The 15,949-nt window shown below is 37.9% G+C and overlaps 1 protein-coding gene across 2 annotated transcripts in view; it reads right to left on the reverse strand.

The window, feature by feature from the left end:
- Positions 1-2,757: 2,757 nt before the first annotated feature.
- The window catches only part of NELL2 (neural EGFL like 2), a 137,990-nt gene continuing 124,798 nt past the window's right edge, over positions 2,758-15,949 (reverse strand). For both annotated transcript variants that reach the window (XM_088165567.1, XM_014871125.2), the window contains 4 exons: positions 9,766-9,959; positions 8,625-8,801; positions 6,249-6,473; positions 2,758-3,564 (listed from right to left, as the gene is read on the reverse strand). In XM_088165567.1, the coding sequence (XP_088021693.1) occupies positions 3,514-3,564; positions 6,249-6,473; positions 8,625-8,801; positions 9,766-9,959 (647 nt within the window). In that variant the 3' untranslated portion in view covers positions 2,758-3,513. The remainder of the gene's footprint in view (positions 3,565-6,248; positions 6,474-8,624; positions 8,802-9,765; positions 9,960-15,949) is intronic.

The following is a 15,949-nucleotide window of genomic DNA, read 5'->3' on the forward strand; positions in this document are numbered from 1 at the left end:
GCCATTTGCTGCTCTGGGAGCCTTCTTCACTTTGGAGAATCTGTGGAGGGGGAGATCCTACTGAATATACATTCTGCATTTGAAGCCAGCTCAAATGTGGCTCATGAGATTGTGCCTCTCTGAGGTGACCCAGGATGAACTTGCTGTAGGCCAGTGGAGCTAATGGCAAGATCCTATGCTGGAAATGAAGGAAGGCACTTTTACAGCCCTCCCTGCATAAACACTGACTTTTAGGCATCCTAATAGAAATGTAGTGGCTAGTATTGCCCCCAGTAAATTTGTGGGTACCAGAAATTTGCAGGTGCACAATTAGGTCCATTTTCAACAGTTTTACAGGGCTGTTGCATTTTGTCAACCTGTTTCACCATAGCACTGAATTCAGCATTGTAACTGAAGATATCTCTGCCATTATATCTGTAGGTCTATTAACTTAGGGCAATTACTCTGCAGAGAGGTGACAATTCCTTTATGGAAGTTATTGAATTTTGGTACTGCAAACAGTGCATAAATAATGAAAGGTCAGTAAGAGAGCACAGTATACCTGCATCATTCAGAATTGTATTTTTGTTTTTATGGACTATTATTGTCTAACAGACAATTTAGGCTTGGAAATGAGACATCAATTTTTAATCATATTTAAATTTACTTTTCAAGGAAAATTAAAAACACAAGTTACTAATTACTGGCTAGGCTGAACAGGAGAGAGATGGGGAAGAGGGGGTGAAAAGGAATGAAAACGAGGGTCACCGATATGTCTTCTTGGAGTTTGCTGACCTTTAAAAGAACTCCCAACTGAATAGTAACCTTAAACATTGATAAATTAGACAATATTCACTGAACCCTTTCTCATTTTTTATTTAGTAGAGACTTCAAGCTTTGTTCAGTAGTATGACTTCAGCTCTTTACATGCATTGCAACCCTGAATGTCTCTCCAAGGATCAGATTCAAGTCTTAGCTATTACCTTAAGTTGACATTTTTGGCTTTTTAGCCTATTAGTGTACTGCACTGTGCTTCACGAACAATAGTCGAAAGATCCTTCAACACTCAGGTCAACACTCAGGGTAGGCAACAAAAGAAAATGGATGTTCATTTTTCATCTATACACCACTTCAGTTTTGATTAAAAGCTGGTATTAAACACCAGTTGTACTCTATTAGAAAAATTATTGAGAAAATATTTTGGAGATAATTTTCCTTAGAGTTCTCATATTTGTCACAGCTCTGAAACCAAAGTCAGAGGATGCACAGAATCAGATTAAGGACAGAGATACTTTCCTCATCTGCAACTTTTCTATTCACTGCCAAAATAGGAATGTTTACAATGCTACTTACAATGTTCTGCAGATATCTAATCTATCAGCTCCAGTGGTCCTCTTCAGAGCTTTGTACAGCCTTTGCCAGAGCTCAAGGATTCTGCCCTGGAAAAACGTTCATTCTTTTAAAAAAAAGGACTCTGGTCTTCATGCATTTTCTATGTCTATCTTGTACCTATTCTTGAATGAAATTGAAGTGCAGCTCTCAGAGGGTACACACCTTCTGCTAAAGTTTTTCTCAGAAATAGGCAGGCAGCTGCTCATGAAATCCACTGGAGATGTGCCTCAGAGTCTGAGGCGAACACATGACCTCCTGACAATTACTAGCAGGCAAGAAAATATTTCAGAGAAAGCACCTTTTTTGTGGGGGGAGAGCTAACTCTCTAAAAGCTGTGATAGCAGCTTGCCAGGAATAGGACAAAACAGGAAAAAGAACCAACCTTGATTACCTGTTATTTATGGACTAGATGAGGAAAAGGTTTTATTTGGTCTGGAAATCTTCCTAATTTTATTGGTTCAATGTAAAATACCTGAGTCTCTACTGGATACATGTGCTTGCATGAGTTTCCTTTGATCTCTTGCAGTACATGAAACTGAAGTAGCATGTGTTTGCAGGAAATAATTCTGTTTTGTAAAACCACATACATGGACTTCCCTTGTAATTATATCACATGGGAACAATATTAATGGAAGGTTTTCCTGCTCAGGTTTCATGACAATCTACTGAACTCCTAAGAGAGATGCTGAAGAGCAGTAAGGCACTTTGAAAAGAATATGAGTACTGAAGTCGTATCTAAAGAATGCTGTGTTATTGGGCATCTTCTCTCTCTCCTGTTTTGTCTCCACTGTTCATGATGCATTCTTTACAAATTCAGCCTTTTCAGCCTGTAATTTGTAAGCACTGCTTTATTCTTTATTTCTCTTTGAGAATAACAGAGCTTTGGTCATGTAGCCTCCTTTATTCACTGTCCCAACAGAACAGCACTGACAATAGGGTTTGCATTTTGAAGTAATCCCCATGCATTAAGATACTTCACACAAACAGCAAAAACAGCTGCAGAGCTTATGGAAGACAAACCAACCCTTGGCAGCTGAAGAGGGGAGGAATTTGGAGAAGATGCCTTGTAAATCTGAACAGATCCAAGTCACACACAAATGGTCTCTATTGACTCTGGGTGACAACACCCCACTGGTACATAGGATCTGATCTTTAGGCATGTGGATTTGCTGTTTAATCCACTGTAATGAAAAATTACTTATGTGTATCTTAACAAAGACAAGACATGATAGGCATAAAACTGCTGGGCATAAGCTCCCACATTTAGAGGAACTAGACAGGCAATACTTCACCTGTATTGTTCACATTCCCAGGAATACTGGCAAAGAAGTAACAGCACACATGAAAATTAAGTCCTTGAAAAGGAAAGATGGCACAAACAGAAACTTATGGTAAGAGAAATATTTATTTAAATTTGCACAAGAACGAGCTTATACTGAACAAAGTCAATCAAGAAATAATAGTAAGTGCAGTAAAACAAGGAAATATTGATGATTTTTCCCATCAGAAAACATTAAGAAGCCATGCCTGTGCATCACGGGTTTTCTTTTTTTTTTTTTTTTTTTTTTGTTTTTTCTTGTTTTGTTTTTTGTTTTTTACAATAACTTCTATTTTTTTTTTTTTAGCGCACATACTGTACATGTCACATCTTAGCTGCTAGGTTCATTATTCCTGAAGGCTTCATCCTTTTACTCAAAACTTGCAGTAAGCAATCAAACACATTTGTGCAGTTCCAAATATGATTAGGTAAATCCTCTGCATCTGGTCAAGTGTTGGACTCTCAAAGCTTCAGAAGACCCTGTAAGAGCTCCTAGTTGATTTTATATCTTGACATCATTATGTACAGCATTACAATGTGTCACTTTACACTAACCTAAACATTCTGCACAAGGATGCCAGACAGACAAATAGCCAGAAAACTTGGGCCTAACCTCATACAAAGGTTTTCACATCTAAGCTTGTCTCGAGTCCCATAAATTTCACTCTGATTCAGGTAACCGGGTTCATCACTTATCTGCACTTCAGAATAGACAAAACTAACCTAATTTTGTTTTAATTTTGAACAATTTTTGGTCTAAAGATCTATTTCTGTGAAGGAAAATTCTTTATCCAGAAACTGCTTGTGAGAGACAGTTGTTGGTATCACAGTTCCTGAAGGCACTGTGGATCCACTGAGCAACAGACATGGCCATTCTAAAGGATGGAAAAACAGAAAGAAAAATTGAAACAATTTGCATTTTGTACAAAACAAGTAAATTTAACAAGCTCAGCTGTTTGCAAATACTCATCAGATTCCAACGTACAGACTTGCAAAATACAAAACATGCACAGACTTGGATCAGATTCATGACATTGTCCTCATGTCCTTATGTTGCCCGAGGGAACAGGCTATTATGACTCCTCTAATTGCTTGGCTTGTTGTGGTCTGTGTCCCAGAGCTACAACACTCCAACTGAAAGAAGCTGGGATCAGTGGAAGGAATGCTCCCAACATAAAGGCAAGAGCCATCTGCTCAAATACATAAAGCTGTTGAACTACACAAGGCACTTGGGAGTTTTATTCAGATCAGGCAGAAGGGATTCTGGATTTAGCCCTGAATGCTTCAACTTCATGCATCCTGGCTGTAACACCAGCAAACATTAATCCATAAACTTTTTCCAAATAGTCCAGACATTCTTATGAGAATAAGGTCAATTAAGGGAACAGATTGCCTATGGACATCATTAAAATACTGGAAAAATCATTTCTGTATCTCTACTACTTCTTAAGTCTGATTCTTACAATGCAAATTAAAATTGAGTATTATTTATAAATTAGTCCAAATGCATTCAATTGACTAAACCAAGAGGACTTATTAAAACCAAGGTCTGAATAATTCAAATATTTTCTTTCACTCCTTCTGTTACAGGAGGCTATAATCCTACTCTCCCCCTTCTTTTTGTGATTAGAATTGTTTTTGTGGCTAAGTCTGCTTTAGCTGATGCCCAGGTTTCTAAATTCTTAAAGGATTTGTGTAAACCTATTTGCTGTAGCTTGTTTAGAGAGGCTTAGACTGGAGCTTTGACCTTCCATGAGATGCTTTACAAGAGAAGAGTGGGGTGACCCAGGATGAATGAGAAGGAACACTATACAAACTAGGCACACTATTCTGATCTGGAGGGAGTGGGCTGCTTGCACGAATTAGAATGCTGGCAATATGAGCAGAAAGTGTATTTCAAAATGAATACTGCTCTGTAAGGAGAATTGAATAAGATTTGGGCTTGTTTGGGGACAAAGTGGTACCTCTTCTTTGTTAGGCAGTCAAACCTGAGTCATTAAAATTATGGACTTTGGCAGAGTATCTGTTTTAATCCTCACTATGTTCACAAGGCAGCAATGGATTTGGTAAGTCTGTATATGTTTACACTGTGTTTACACTGTGTTTACACTGAATACCAATTAGTCAATGCTTAAAGTTCAGTCTTTGCTTAACACAAAAGGCCAGATGGGAGCAGCACTTAGGTGGCCATGATCAGAACTGGTACATGGCTTCTGCATTGCCACTGATTAGCAGTACAGCAAGAGCACATTTCCCATCACTGAGTGCATTAGGGAAGAACCACACACAACAATTTCTTTTATAGGTGGGAAACCAGATGCGTAAGAACCTTAGCAACTTGCCTGTGCAAAAAGTAACTTCTAGCATCGGAGCTGGTGTATAGCACCAGCTACAGACCCCAAAAGTACAGGTTTCTGCCTGTAAGCCTGTTTTAATATCCTCTGGGCAGCAACTGGATTTCTAACTTTTAGCCAGTCTGTCAGATCACAGCATTTTCTTCTAACCACTGACCCATTATGACATCAGGACAAATGCTGACACTTGGTGCATACTACTTTCCTTGAAAAAGGACTATGTCTTGACAGCAGCACTTATTGCACAGTATTGCATTAGGCAGGGGTGGAGGAAGGAAGTGATGCTTGACAGCTTCTGCTGCCTGATCACACAGAATTCTCACAGAGCGAGGTGTTGAAGATAGATTTTTTTTATGCGCATCTTTTCAAATAGTTAATTGTACCATGTACTGGAGTTTGGAAAGCATCTTGCTTGGGAAAAACATAGAATAAAGCCCAAAATCAACTATGAGTTTCAGTAATAATTAAAGAACTATGCGTGAATCCCGCTCTTTCTCCTTGGCTGCTGTGGAAACACATATTGTCACTCTTCAGTATCAGGTGACAGAAAACACAATTCACTTATGATCTTACTTTGAATAGAAACACTTATGTTACGCTCTTTTTCTTTCTCATCCTCAAAAAGAGATGCCAGAATTCACATATCCCCATAGCCATAATTTTTCTCCTCAGACAATCAATTTGAGTACAAAACCAGTAAATTTTTTAAACACATTGATTAATTTTTAACTACAGAAGCTATGTAACCATATAATTAGTCTTTTTATTCTGAAAACAATTACTATTCTCAAGAAGCATTTCAATCAGTTCGAGTAACACTATAGTATCACACTGAACAAACTTCTTGTGAAAATGTCTAGGCTTATATAGCCATACTTGCATTTTTTCAAGATAGCCTGGAGCTTGGAGCTCCACGTTTTAACTTGAATTGAGCTATCCTGGTGGAAAAGTGAAGCCCAGCACCATGTCCACAGCACTCTGCAACATGGACTGTTGTCCTGCTTCTGATCTGCTAGCACATCAAACCATGCATCTAGCACTTGCAAGTAAGCTGAACACTTTTACTGTCATCTCTGCTGCTTTAAAACAAGTGTAGACACCAACTGTTCACTGACTGGACTCAGTGCATTATATATATATATATTATGTGCCACAGAACAAGCTGGGAAGAAGCATCTCAGCTTCATCTTTATAACCTTTATTACCTTGCACTGGCAGAGGGTGCACTCTGTGCCATGCTTAATCCAAGAAGATCCAGTGAAGCGAATGACATTGGTTTCATCCAGACATGTTTTAGTGATGTCGTTGCGAATGGTGTCGGCTTGGCAGGGGTCAGTGACACAGCGTGGGCAGCACTCGTTCTCGGGGAGGACACTGAATTCACAGTCCACCTCTGGGCACGGCAAGGGCCAGCAGTCAACTTCTCCTTGCTGTTTTCAGAAAGAAGATATTATTATTATTAGCTCTCAATTTGTTCCTCACCCATTCCTCTGAATCAGCATTATGTTTCCTAGCTGGCTATTTTTTCCCATCTTGTGCTGTTCAGAATTCAGCACTGAAAACACTGATATTCACTAACTGTGGGACACACAGCAGATCAGGTGTTTTTTTCTGCATGCCATTCAGGAAGTATATTAGATTTAACTTAGTTCAGTACATTCTCCATCAAGCTGCAGGTGAAAATTCTCCATAAAATTATGCAATACAGGATTGTGGCCTGTCCTTGTGGGGCCCTACTTCTGCAAGGGACAGAAGCCGTAACATGACTGCACTGCAAAAGCGTGCCAGAATTTTCAGTTTAGCCTAGTTCTTGCTCACATTTTGGACTGGTGTCTTGCCATAGAAAGCCCTGAAATTTATCTCTGCCATGGTTACAAATGCATTGGCTGGATTAAGGGCGTCAAGCCACCAGCAGCCCAATGTAATGGGGGAACACCACATTCTCAATGAGAGGACCTCCACCCACTTACCATCCACTAAGGATATCATGAGCAGAATGCCTCAAGTTCCAAAATTTATCATACCTTCTGCATTGTGGGTTTAGTACAGCCAAGATAAGAAAAGATCTGAGCAGAGACTTGTGTTGGCCCAGCATATCCTTAGGGGAAGTTACTTTATGCCTGAACTCAAATCTAAAGCTGTTTAATGAATCATATCAGTTACTAGAAGCTGGAATCAGCTTTTCTTCACTCTGGACAAAGGCCAAAGTTGCAGATCTATTGGTCAAAGAAAAGACTTCACAGAAGTCAATAATGCACTTTAAAATTTTTTTTAAATTTTTTTTTTGTAGCAGGTCCATCTCTGACTTCCAATTTATTCAGCCCATTTGAGCACAGACTTCATAATCTGGACTTAAGGGGGGCAAAAAGAACAGCATTTAGCCCTAGGAAATCAGTTTATTCACAAAAAATGTATCTAAGACTTTGAGAATGAGTTCACTATCTCCAAAGCAGAAGCTGAAAAAAACAATCACAGACATTTGTAATAGCTCCAAATTTCCTCCACTTGTTGCAGAAAGTACTGTGAAGTTAGTATTTTAAAAATTCTCATCTGCATCAATTTTCTTCTTTTTGAATTGTGTGATAGTAAGAATGAAAGCAATTTTTTAATCCAGTCACTTATCTTGGTACTTCAATCTATGTTTTGCAGTGATGGACAGTACAAGGAGTAGATAATACTTTGTCACCCCAAAAAATCCAGGATCACTGAAAGAAAGCAGACTTTTGCTACAGAAGTAGGGTCTTGAAAAAAAAAGAAACATCCATTGAGATCCTAAATTGTAGGTTGGTTATTTTTTTCACTTTGAAGACATTTAATAAAGCAGATGGTAATCTATTTTATTGGATTTCAGCAGTGGCAACACTGAAAGCACAGTCTACAGAAATGGGCTTCTGGCTGTTATTCATGATACCCTGACAAGCCAAAGCTGCTACATGGACCAGCCTTTATATTTGGAGATAACTTGTGATAAAAGCTAGTTGTTTTTATCTTGGGATTTTCTCTGTCACCAAAACTTCCTGAGCGGCATTATGCAGAATGCTTTTTGCTTACACTCTGAAATACATGCCTAGGAAGAAGATTACAAGCTTTAACGGATGTGAAGTTTCTTAAAACTTCATTTCACTGTTTTGAAAAGTGAAAAAAATCTTATTATTTTTCTGTTATTCACAATGTCTGAATGAATAAATAAGTTTTAGTTTCCCAACATCCTTGGAATTATCAGGTGTGATAATAAATACATATTTAGATGTGATAATAAATACATATTTAGAATTTCCTTATAGATCTTCATCTGTCTCTGAATAAGTGAACATGAGTGTTGCTGAGTAGGTGAATATCCAAATGACCTCCACTCTGCTGAAACCACCTTCATGATTAAGTAATTTATATTATGTATATTGTGTCAAAACACATTTTTGACAGAAACTGGACAAAAATCCAGGAAAACCAGATTTTAATTATACATGTACTTCAGGGAAAATTAAGTGGAAGCTAATGCATGAAAATGAAACTGTTCACAGATCAGAGTATCTCATATCGTTTTTCTGTCCTGTCTCTGCTGCTGCAATCAGGAACCTTACCAGGCAGCGGCACTGCTGACAGTTCTGTACCCAGGAATCACCACTGTTATAGGAAAGCTCCCCACTCTGATGTAAACATTGGCTGCTGAGCCTCGGGTCACACTCGGGACAGCAAAAGAGGTCAACGGTGGGATTTTGGCAGTCACAGACCATTCGCCGGCACATCACATATCCATTCTGGTTTTAGAAGAGAGACATACAATGATGGCAGAAATTTGCAGAACTCTAGCCATTCCCCAGCCCAAATTTTCTTTTTTACCATGATTCTAAATCATTAGCAGCTCACAAGTTTTCTACTACACAGTATCTTGGTCAAAATACAATTCAAACCAAGACAGAAATCCCAACGCACACTCAGTAAGAACCATGAAGCTCCTCTGTTGCCTTATACACATCCTTCATTCAACCAGTTTCCAGGCAGCTCTCCCCTGAGGTGATGAAACACAAGGGCATCTTTCCCAAGGGTCAGATTTTATTATTTTACACTGTTTGTAATTGTCATATAGATGCTTGACGAATCTTGCTTTAAACTTCATAGAATATCACGGTTTCACAGAATACCAGATTAGAGGGTGTCAAGGAAGATTGGCCCCTCTGTTCTGTAATTATTCACATAGGAAGAGGATAGGTGATCTGAAACTAAATCGTACACAAAAGTCGAACTGCTGAAATGCTCAGGATACTGTCAGCAGTGTTTTGGCCCTTCATTCTCCATCAGCATTTAGCTTGGGACCAAACTTCACACAGCAAACATTTGAGAAAGTTAAGCTGAATTATTCTGCAGACACAGAACCTACTTCTATTTATAGCCATCTGCTAGAGATGCTGGCATCAGTCTCCAGCCCCAATAGGTGTCTAGACAGTTTATTTGCATGAAAATGCTGTTACTCCCACCCAGAGAACACAGGTGGCATCTCTGCTAATGAAACAGTATTATCATCCTTCTCCCAGTATCACATAATAAACTTCCAATGAATGTTGGAGAGAGAAGCTATCTCCAAAGCCCTATGTGATTTTATTTCTGTAGCTCCACACATGCACCTGAGAAGGCAGCTAAAACAGGAATGTCACTTGAATCCTGATGCTCTGCCCTCATCCCTACCACCACCTTGCAGAAGCAGCTACTTCCATTTGTACTGACCTGGCACGAGCAAACCGAGCATCTGTCATTCTCCAGCACCCAAATCTGACCATTGTGCTTGATTTTGCCTTCATGGATACAGTCTCCTGTGCAGTTCTTGCCATGAGGACATCGACAGTCATACCCGCCATCCAAATTAAAGCAAACAGTGTCATTGGCACAGCTATGCCTTCCAGTTCCACATTCATCAATGTCTGCAAAAACATGCCATGGAATGCTCTTAGATCACATTCAATTAACAAAAATGCTCTTGTGGCAGTCAATATAAATGATTCTTAGCCATTAAGGCCTTCAGCTGAAAATTAATTTGTACTTCACCACAATGGAGAGAACTTAAAAATTCATTAAAAATATTTTACAAGTCACACCAGCTTTTTTTGGTCATGTTTTGAACTGATATTCTGAGTTTTGTTATACACATTTCTAAGTGAATGCTATTTAGTACAGTAGATGGAATGAAGAAACCACGAGAAACACGAGAGAAAGAATAATTCTTAGCTCCCTAAAGAGCCTTAGTTTGTAACAACCATATATGAAATGTTACGTGAAGCAAGAACAGCTTCAGAAACTTGTTCTTAAAATCTTTTGCTGGCTCTGTCTAGCACATTTGAGTTCACTGGATGAGAATTTAATGTGAAAGATGATGTCTGACCTGTAAACTCATTTAGGCAAGCATGCTGTGCTTTAAATATCATCATTTATTAGAATGTGAAAACTAGAATATTTTAAATATTCAAGTTGCAGTGACAGCTATAGCCCTTGTGTCTAGAACATAATTAAAGAAAAAAAAAATCTCCAGTGAATAAAAATAAATTACTTTAAAACAAATAGATCTCAAAGAATTAAAAAGTACTTTAAAGGCCTACCTCATCAAGGTACACACAAGTGTTTTGCAAAGGCAAAGCTAGCAGCACACACAGTAGTCTCTATTTAGCTTTTTCAGCTTTTCAAATGGAGAAAAATTATCATGGAAAGAAGTTCCAAAGGGATATTAAGTAAATGGATATATGCAATAAAAAGAGGAATAACAGAGTAAAGACTAGAACTATGGTGACTCTAAATATTGATATATTGAGTTCAACTCTAAATACAAATTTCTCAACAGTATGGCCCACACTCTTGATTAAAGTTCATTAAAAAGTAGTGTTGTTATAATTAAATGTCCACCAGAGGAGTGAGATAAAATAAGCAATAAGGTAATGCATGTATCTTTCACCACCAACATAAAAACCTAATTAATAAAACACTCAGCTTTGGGTTCAGCAATGGAAACAAAGCCTCCGATTCACCTCAAGCAAATTCATTTTAAGGCAAAATAACTCAATTATCAGTGAACAGAACAGAAAGACAACAAATTTATGCCTGATAAAAAGAAATAACTTTTCATACAATAAACAAGCTATGACACTCACTGCTACAGAATCCTAAGAGGCAAAAAACAATTGCATAGCCAAAAGTGTATAAAGCTAGCAAGAATATTCAATTTTCAGTGCCAACAGATTTTGGGAGAGAGATTACAGTTCAGGCATTAGGGCCCATGGTACACTTACTTACGTATCAGATAATCCAGAATAGACAAATCATCTCAGATCTCTACATCTTCTACCTCATTGCCTTCTGAGGCATCTGGAGGCAGTCACTGTTGTAACAGGGCAGAAGATAACTGGGACCATGAACCTAATTCAGTGTGGCTGAACAGCTGAACCAGCACTGGCACATCAGACAGAGAAACCCATCCCAACAGTCAGGATATGTAACCAGTGGAATATGCAGCCCTGCAAAGGCTGTCCACACTCTAAACTTGAAGGTTTTTAGAAAAGTAGCTAACAGGAATTTGACAAGTTTGAGTGACGCCGGTTTGGGCAGAGAGAGGGATGGAAGGGCTGCTCTCTCCTTCCTATATTTTCTCCTCAATCCAGCTAGGAAGTAATATAATCTGGCAAGTTTAAATTAAGGTATAGCTGTTCTTAAATTATGCAATAACAAGAACAGGCACAAATTCAGTTTAAATATAATGATTCGGATTAACAGCAAGATTATCTTTATTATCAAAGTATTTTTGAATAAATTACTTTCCAAAACTTGTATGCATTTGTTTAGAACACTTTTTTTACATAACTTTCACATAGCTGTCATAAATTTATAATGTCACTTCTCAGCAACCTAGATACTTAACAGAGGGCAGACATATTTAATGAGATAACTGGACAAAGTTCGGCTGTCATGTAAATAAGAAAGGTTTCCTTTAAACAACAAATGGTGATCCTATAAACACTGACTCTGCTTTCGGCACTTATATGCAAGTCTATTTCACAATTTTCCCATGAGAAAAAGGCTTCTGAGGTTTATTTTTCAACACAGTCACAGTAAATGAAAATAATGGAGGCTACATCATTGACTCTGGTATTGAGCTGAGCTTATCTGGCATTGAGAACTGAAAATTCCCAATCTTGTTTTTTCAGTTGTTTGATTCATGAAAATAAATGTTCTGGATAGGGCAATTTAAATATCCCGAGTCAGAGCAGGAGCTATTTACATTTTGATTCTAACCTAATCAGAAATAGCAGCATGTTTATGATGTAGCAAGAGAAACACCAACTTTTCATGCATGAAACTCTCATCTGCATTATTCCTCCATATCAAACTTCAGGCATTAGCAGCAAAGAACTTGCACACAAATCATCCATACCAAGCAAAATTTTGTTCAGTTTTTTTTACTTTAGATTTTAATAGACAGTGAATCATGTTACCGAAACTGTTTACAGCCATAACCAACTATGGACAAGGGACACTGGGTGCTGCATCTTTTGTGTTTGAAAAGGGAAGACAGTAAGACTACAGATCGCATATTGCAATATATCCACCCATAGTGCCATTTTATTACTGCTCCCATGCTGTTAACAAAGCATACATACAAACAACCCTCAGCCTACTCCCAAAAGAAATCAAAATTAAAAAAAAAAAAAGAAATAGAGTCCCCCATATTCCACTCAAAACCAAATTGTTCACTTCAGACCATTTACAACACACTGCTTAAGAACCAAGCAGCTTGAATGTTAGAACATTAGAACATTATGTCTCAAAAGACTTGGAGGTTTGCCTCAATAAAAAAAAAAACACAACAGAAATGAAACATAACTAGTTATCTAGTGCTAAACTGAGAATCATATCTCATTTATCTAACCTTCATGAAAAAATACAGCAGCTTTGATCTGTCTCATTTTTAAGGATTTTCCTTTTCTTACCATCATCTCTAGATACAACTTAATGTTGCAATAACAAAGGAACATCATGAGAAAAGAAATAGTGATACGTGTTACAGAATAGTAGGAGTTAATTCTATTATAAATAATTTACTGCCTACACAGGAAAAATACTGGACTAAATCTATACAATATGGTGACAGTACTTAGAATGACTAAACTCCATTTGCAGTATTTGTGAGACTGCAGAGATAGAAAACTCCATAAAAATGGGAATTTCAATTGCTCCAGGCTGTGACCCAAGGTTGCATTTAAGAGATTTACTGACTGTTTCTTGGAAGAGGTAGTCAAAGAAACCCATAGGGACAAAGCACCATTCTACTTGGCCCTGAGCAGCAAGCAGATTGATTCAGAATGTCTCTACCAAGCAACTACTCTACATTGGTGACCAACAGTGACCACAAGTTCAGTATCATTCAAGGAATATAAAAGGCTACAAAAAAATCCTCTGTGGTAGTGCTTAGATTCAGAGGCTATTACATTAAAATGATGAAGTTTTAAATATGAATCAAAACTAGCAACTAAAAGGACAACATTTTCAGATAGAAAGAAGATTGTTTAAAGATACCATGACACAGATCCAAAGTACACTATACTAGTTAAAAATATTTGAAAGACAGATAATTTCATATACTGTAATACTTTTATTCATTACCTTCCTTGCACAATGCATACTCTTAAAGGAACTATGTGCCATGGAAGAAAAGTGGTCATTGACTCAAAGATTAATAATAATTATATTAATTAGTAATTAATATTAGTAATAAATAATTATTTATAATAAAAGGGATAAAAAGGGATAATTATTGTGTAATAAAAGGCAGCAAAAAATGATCAGGTTGTCACAATGGAGAGCTGTCCCAAGGAAGTTCCTCAGGAATCTGTGCCAGAATGTGTACTGCCCAATATACTTTGTCACCTGGAAAAATGGATGAACAGTGTGATGAGTAACACTGTTGATAATAAAGTATTAAACCCAAATATTAAATGTGAAATATATAAGTATTTTGATATTGACTGAGCAAACAATAATATGTCAGATGAGATTCAGTTGAAAAGTACACAGGGAAATAGCTGTTCAAAAATCATATCAGTCTTTTGGATGTATTGTGGAAAAAGATCTTGGAACTACTGTAGATAGCTCTAAAAAAATAGCTGAATTATACAGACAAAAACCTCGCAAGTGGTCGATGCAAAAATTCACCATAAACTCACAAGGAACACAAACAAGGCACAATTAGAAAGCAAAAAGAAACTGTGCAAACCTTGCTAGGAAATAACAAAAGGCTCAGAGACCCACTGTGATACAGGTGATGGAAAGTTGCAGCTATCTTTCCTCTGATGAACTATCCACACCTACAAGCAGAAGACTCTCATGAAGCCCTAAAGGGTCTGCCTGAGACCAGAATCATTCTGATATTAGTTAGACCCTCATTTTTATAAAGACAAGGTAAACATTTGTATCACTGAGAAATATTGGAAGAGATGGCTTGGGAGGGTGGACAGTTCCTTTGCTCTGAAGCAACTGAAGTTTCTCAGTTACCTTCGCTCTGAGGAACAGCATTAGCTCAGCAAGGTGCAAGTACCAGGATACCTGAGTACTTTTTGCTTCAGGCAAAAAAGCAAGGAATGCATATGCTAGGGAACCCAAGACTGTTTGAGCAGAAAGTTCTGTTTCTGCTCTTTTCTGTCTTGAGTAGATCTATTGACTGGTGTAATCATTCTTCAAAGAGAGAGTGAATTGTGAATAATTTATTTGTGAGTTCATGTAAGCCACCTGTGAAAGTGCTTACCAGATGTGGAAGATGAAGAGCTGAGATTTCTGATGTTGGTAACATTAGCTTGACAAAAATGTTGTTTCCCTATACAGTAAATGTGTTCAACTTGCTGTCTTATAAAATATAGTGGCCAAGTTTCTGTTTTATTAGTCCTTTTATAAAAGACCAGAAACTCTGACAATTTTGTGTTCTTCCCACATTCTAGAATATTGAAACACTAATGTGTCTCTATATCTGCCTTCTGTTCAGTGATGCTGAAGTTGGGTTCCCAAATTCAATACTGAACCCTTAATGCCTAAAACTCTATTTGGGATAAATGGAAAAAAGAAAGAAGTCATTTTATTTGCTGACCTTTAATCATCACGAATAAAAGCAAAAGGATTTTGATGGAACTCTGTGAGTGGTAATAAGGTTTCCTGCTGAAGAGTAGTGATTTTTTATTTCCTGTTTCCCTTAAGTGCTATCAAAAACAGAGCTTCTGATAAACCTAAGTGTAGGACTCCGAACTGACAGTGTTTTTTCAACTTCAAGCAGTCTCATGTACTAGCTAAAATACTGGATGCAGTGTGAGATAAATTGAAATATCCTGACAGCTAGCAATTCCTCTGCCTTCCAGATCCTAAGATATAGATGCTGGAGTGACCGTTTTGGATTCTGCTCAGTCAGTAAGGCTGGGGAGCATACTGAGGCTTGTAATATGCCTCCATCCCTCAGTATCCTGGATCGTTGAAAACAGACTTCAAGTCGAGCCTCAGCCTCTGTGCTGTCAGGCAGGCTGCTCTGTCACACAGAGAAGTGATTCTAATTCTGGAAGCAGGATGGCAGAAAAAAAAATGATACGTCAGAACAGAAAACCCAAATGGGAGTTCATATATGAATAAACCCTTATGTCTTGGAGTGACTTTATAATGCTTGTGTCCCCAAAATCGTCTGCTCTGTTAGTTAAGTATTTAAATCCTGCAGCTTTAAAACTGGTTCCCAGAGTGAAGAGGGGGAGAAGAAGTGCAGAGTTTTGTTATCAAAGTCTACACCCAGCATCCTTCTCACAGACTGGGTTGTCTGCAATGGACAGTGGGAGAGAGCTCTGTTTGCTTTTGGTTTGTTTTTCTGACTGAGGCAAAGAAGTTCCCTAGACTGCAGTTT

This window comes from Sturnus vulgaris, chromosome 5 (assembly GCF_052056855.1).
Source record: "Sturnus vulgaris isolate bStuVul1 chromosome 5, bStuVul1.hap1, whole genome shotgun sequence".
NCBI classification, from domain to species: Eukaryota; Metazoa; Chordata; class Aves; order Passeriformes; family Sturnidae; genus Sturnus; species Sturnus vulgaris.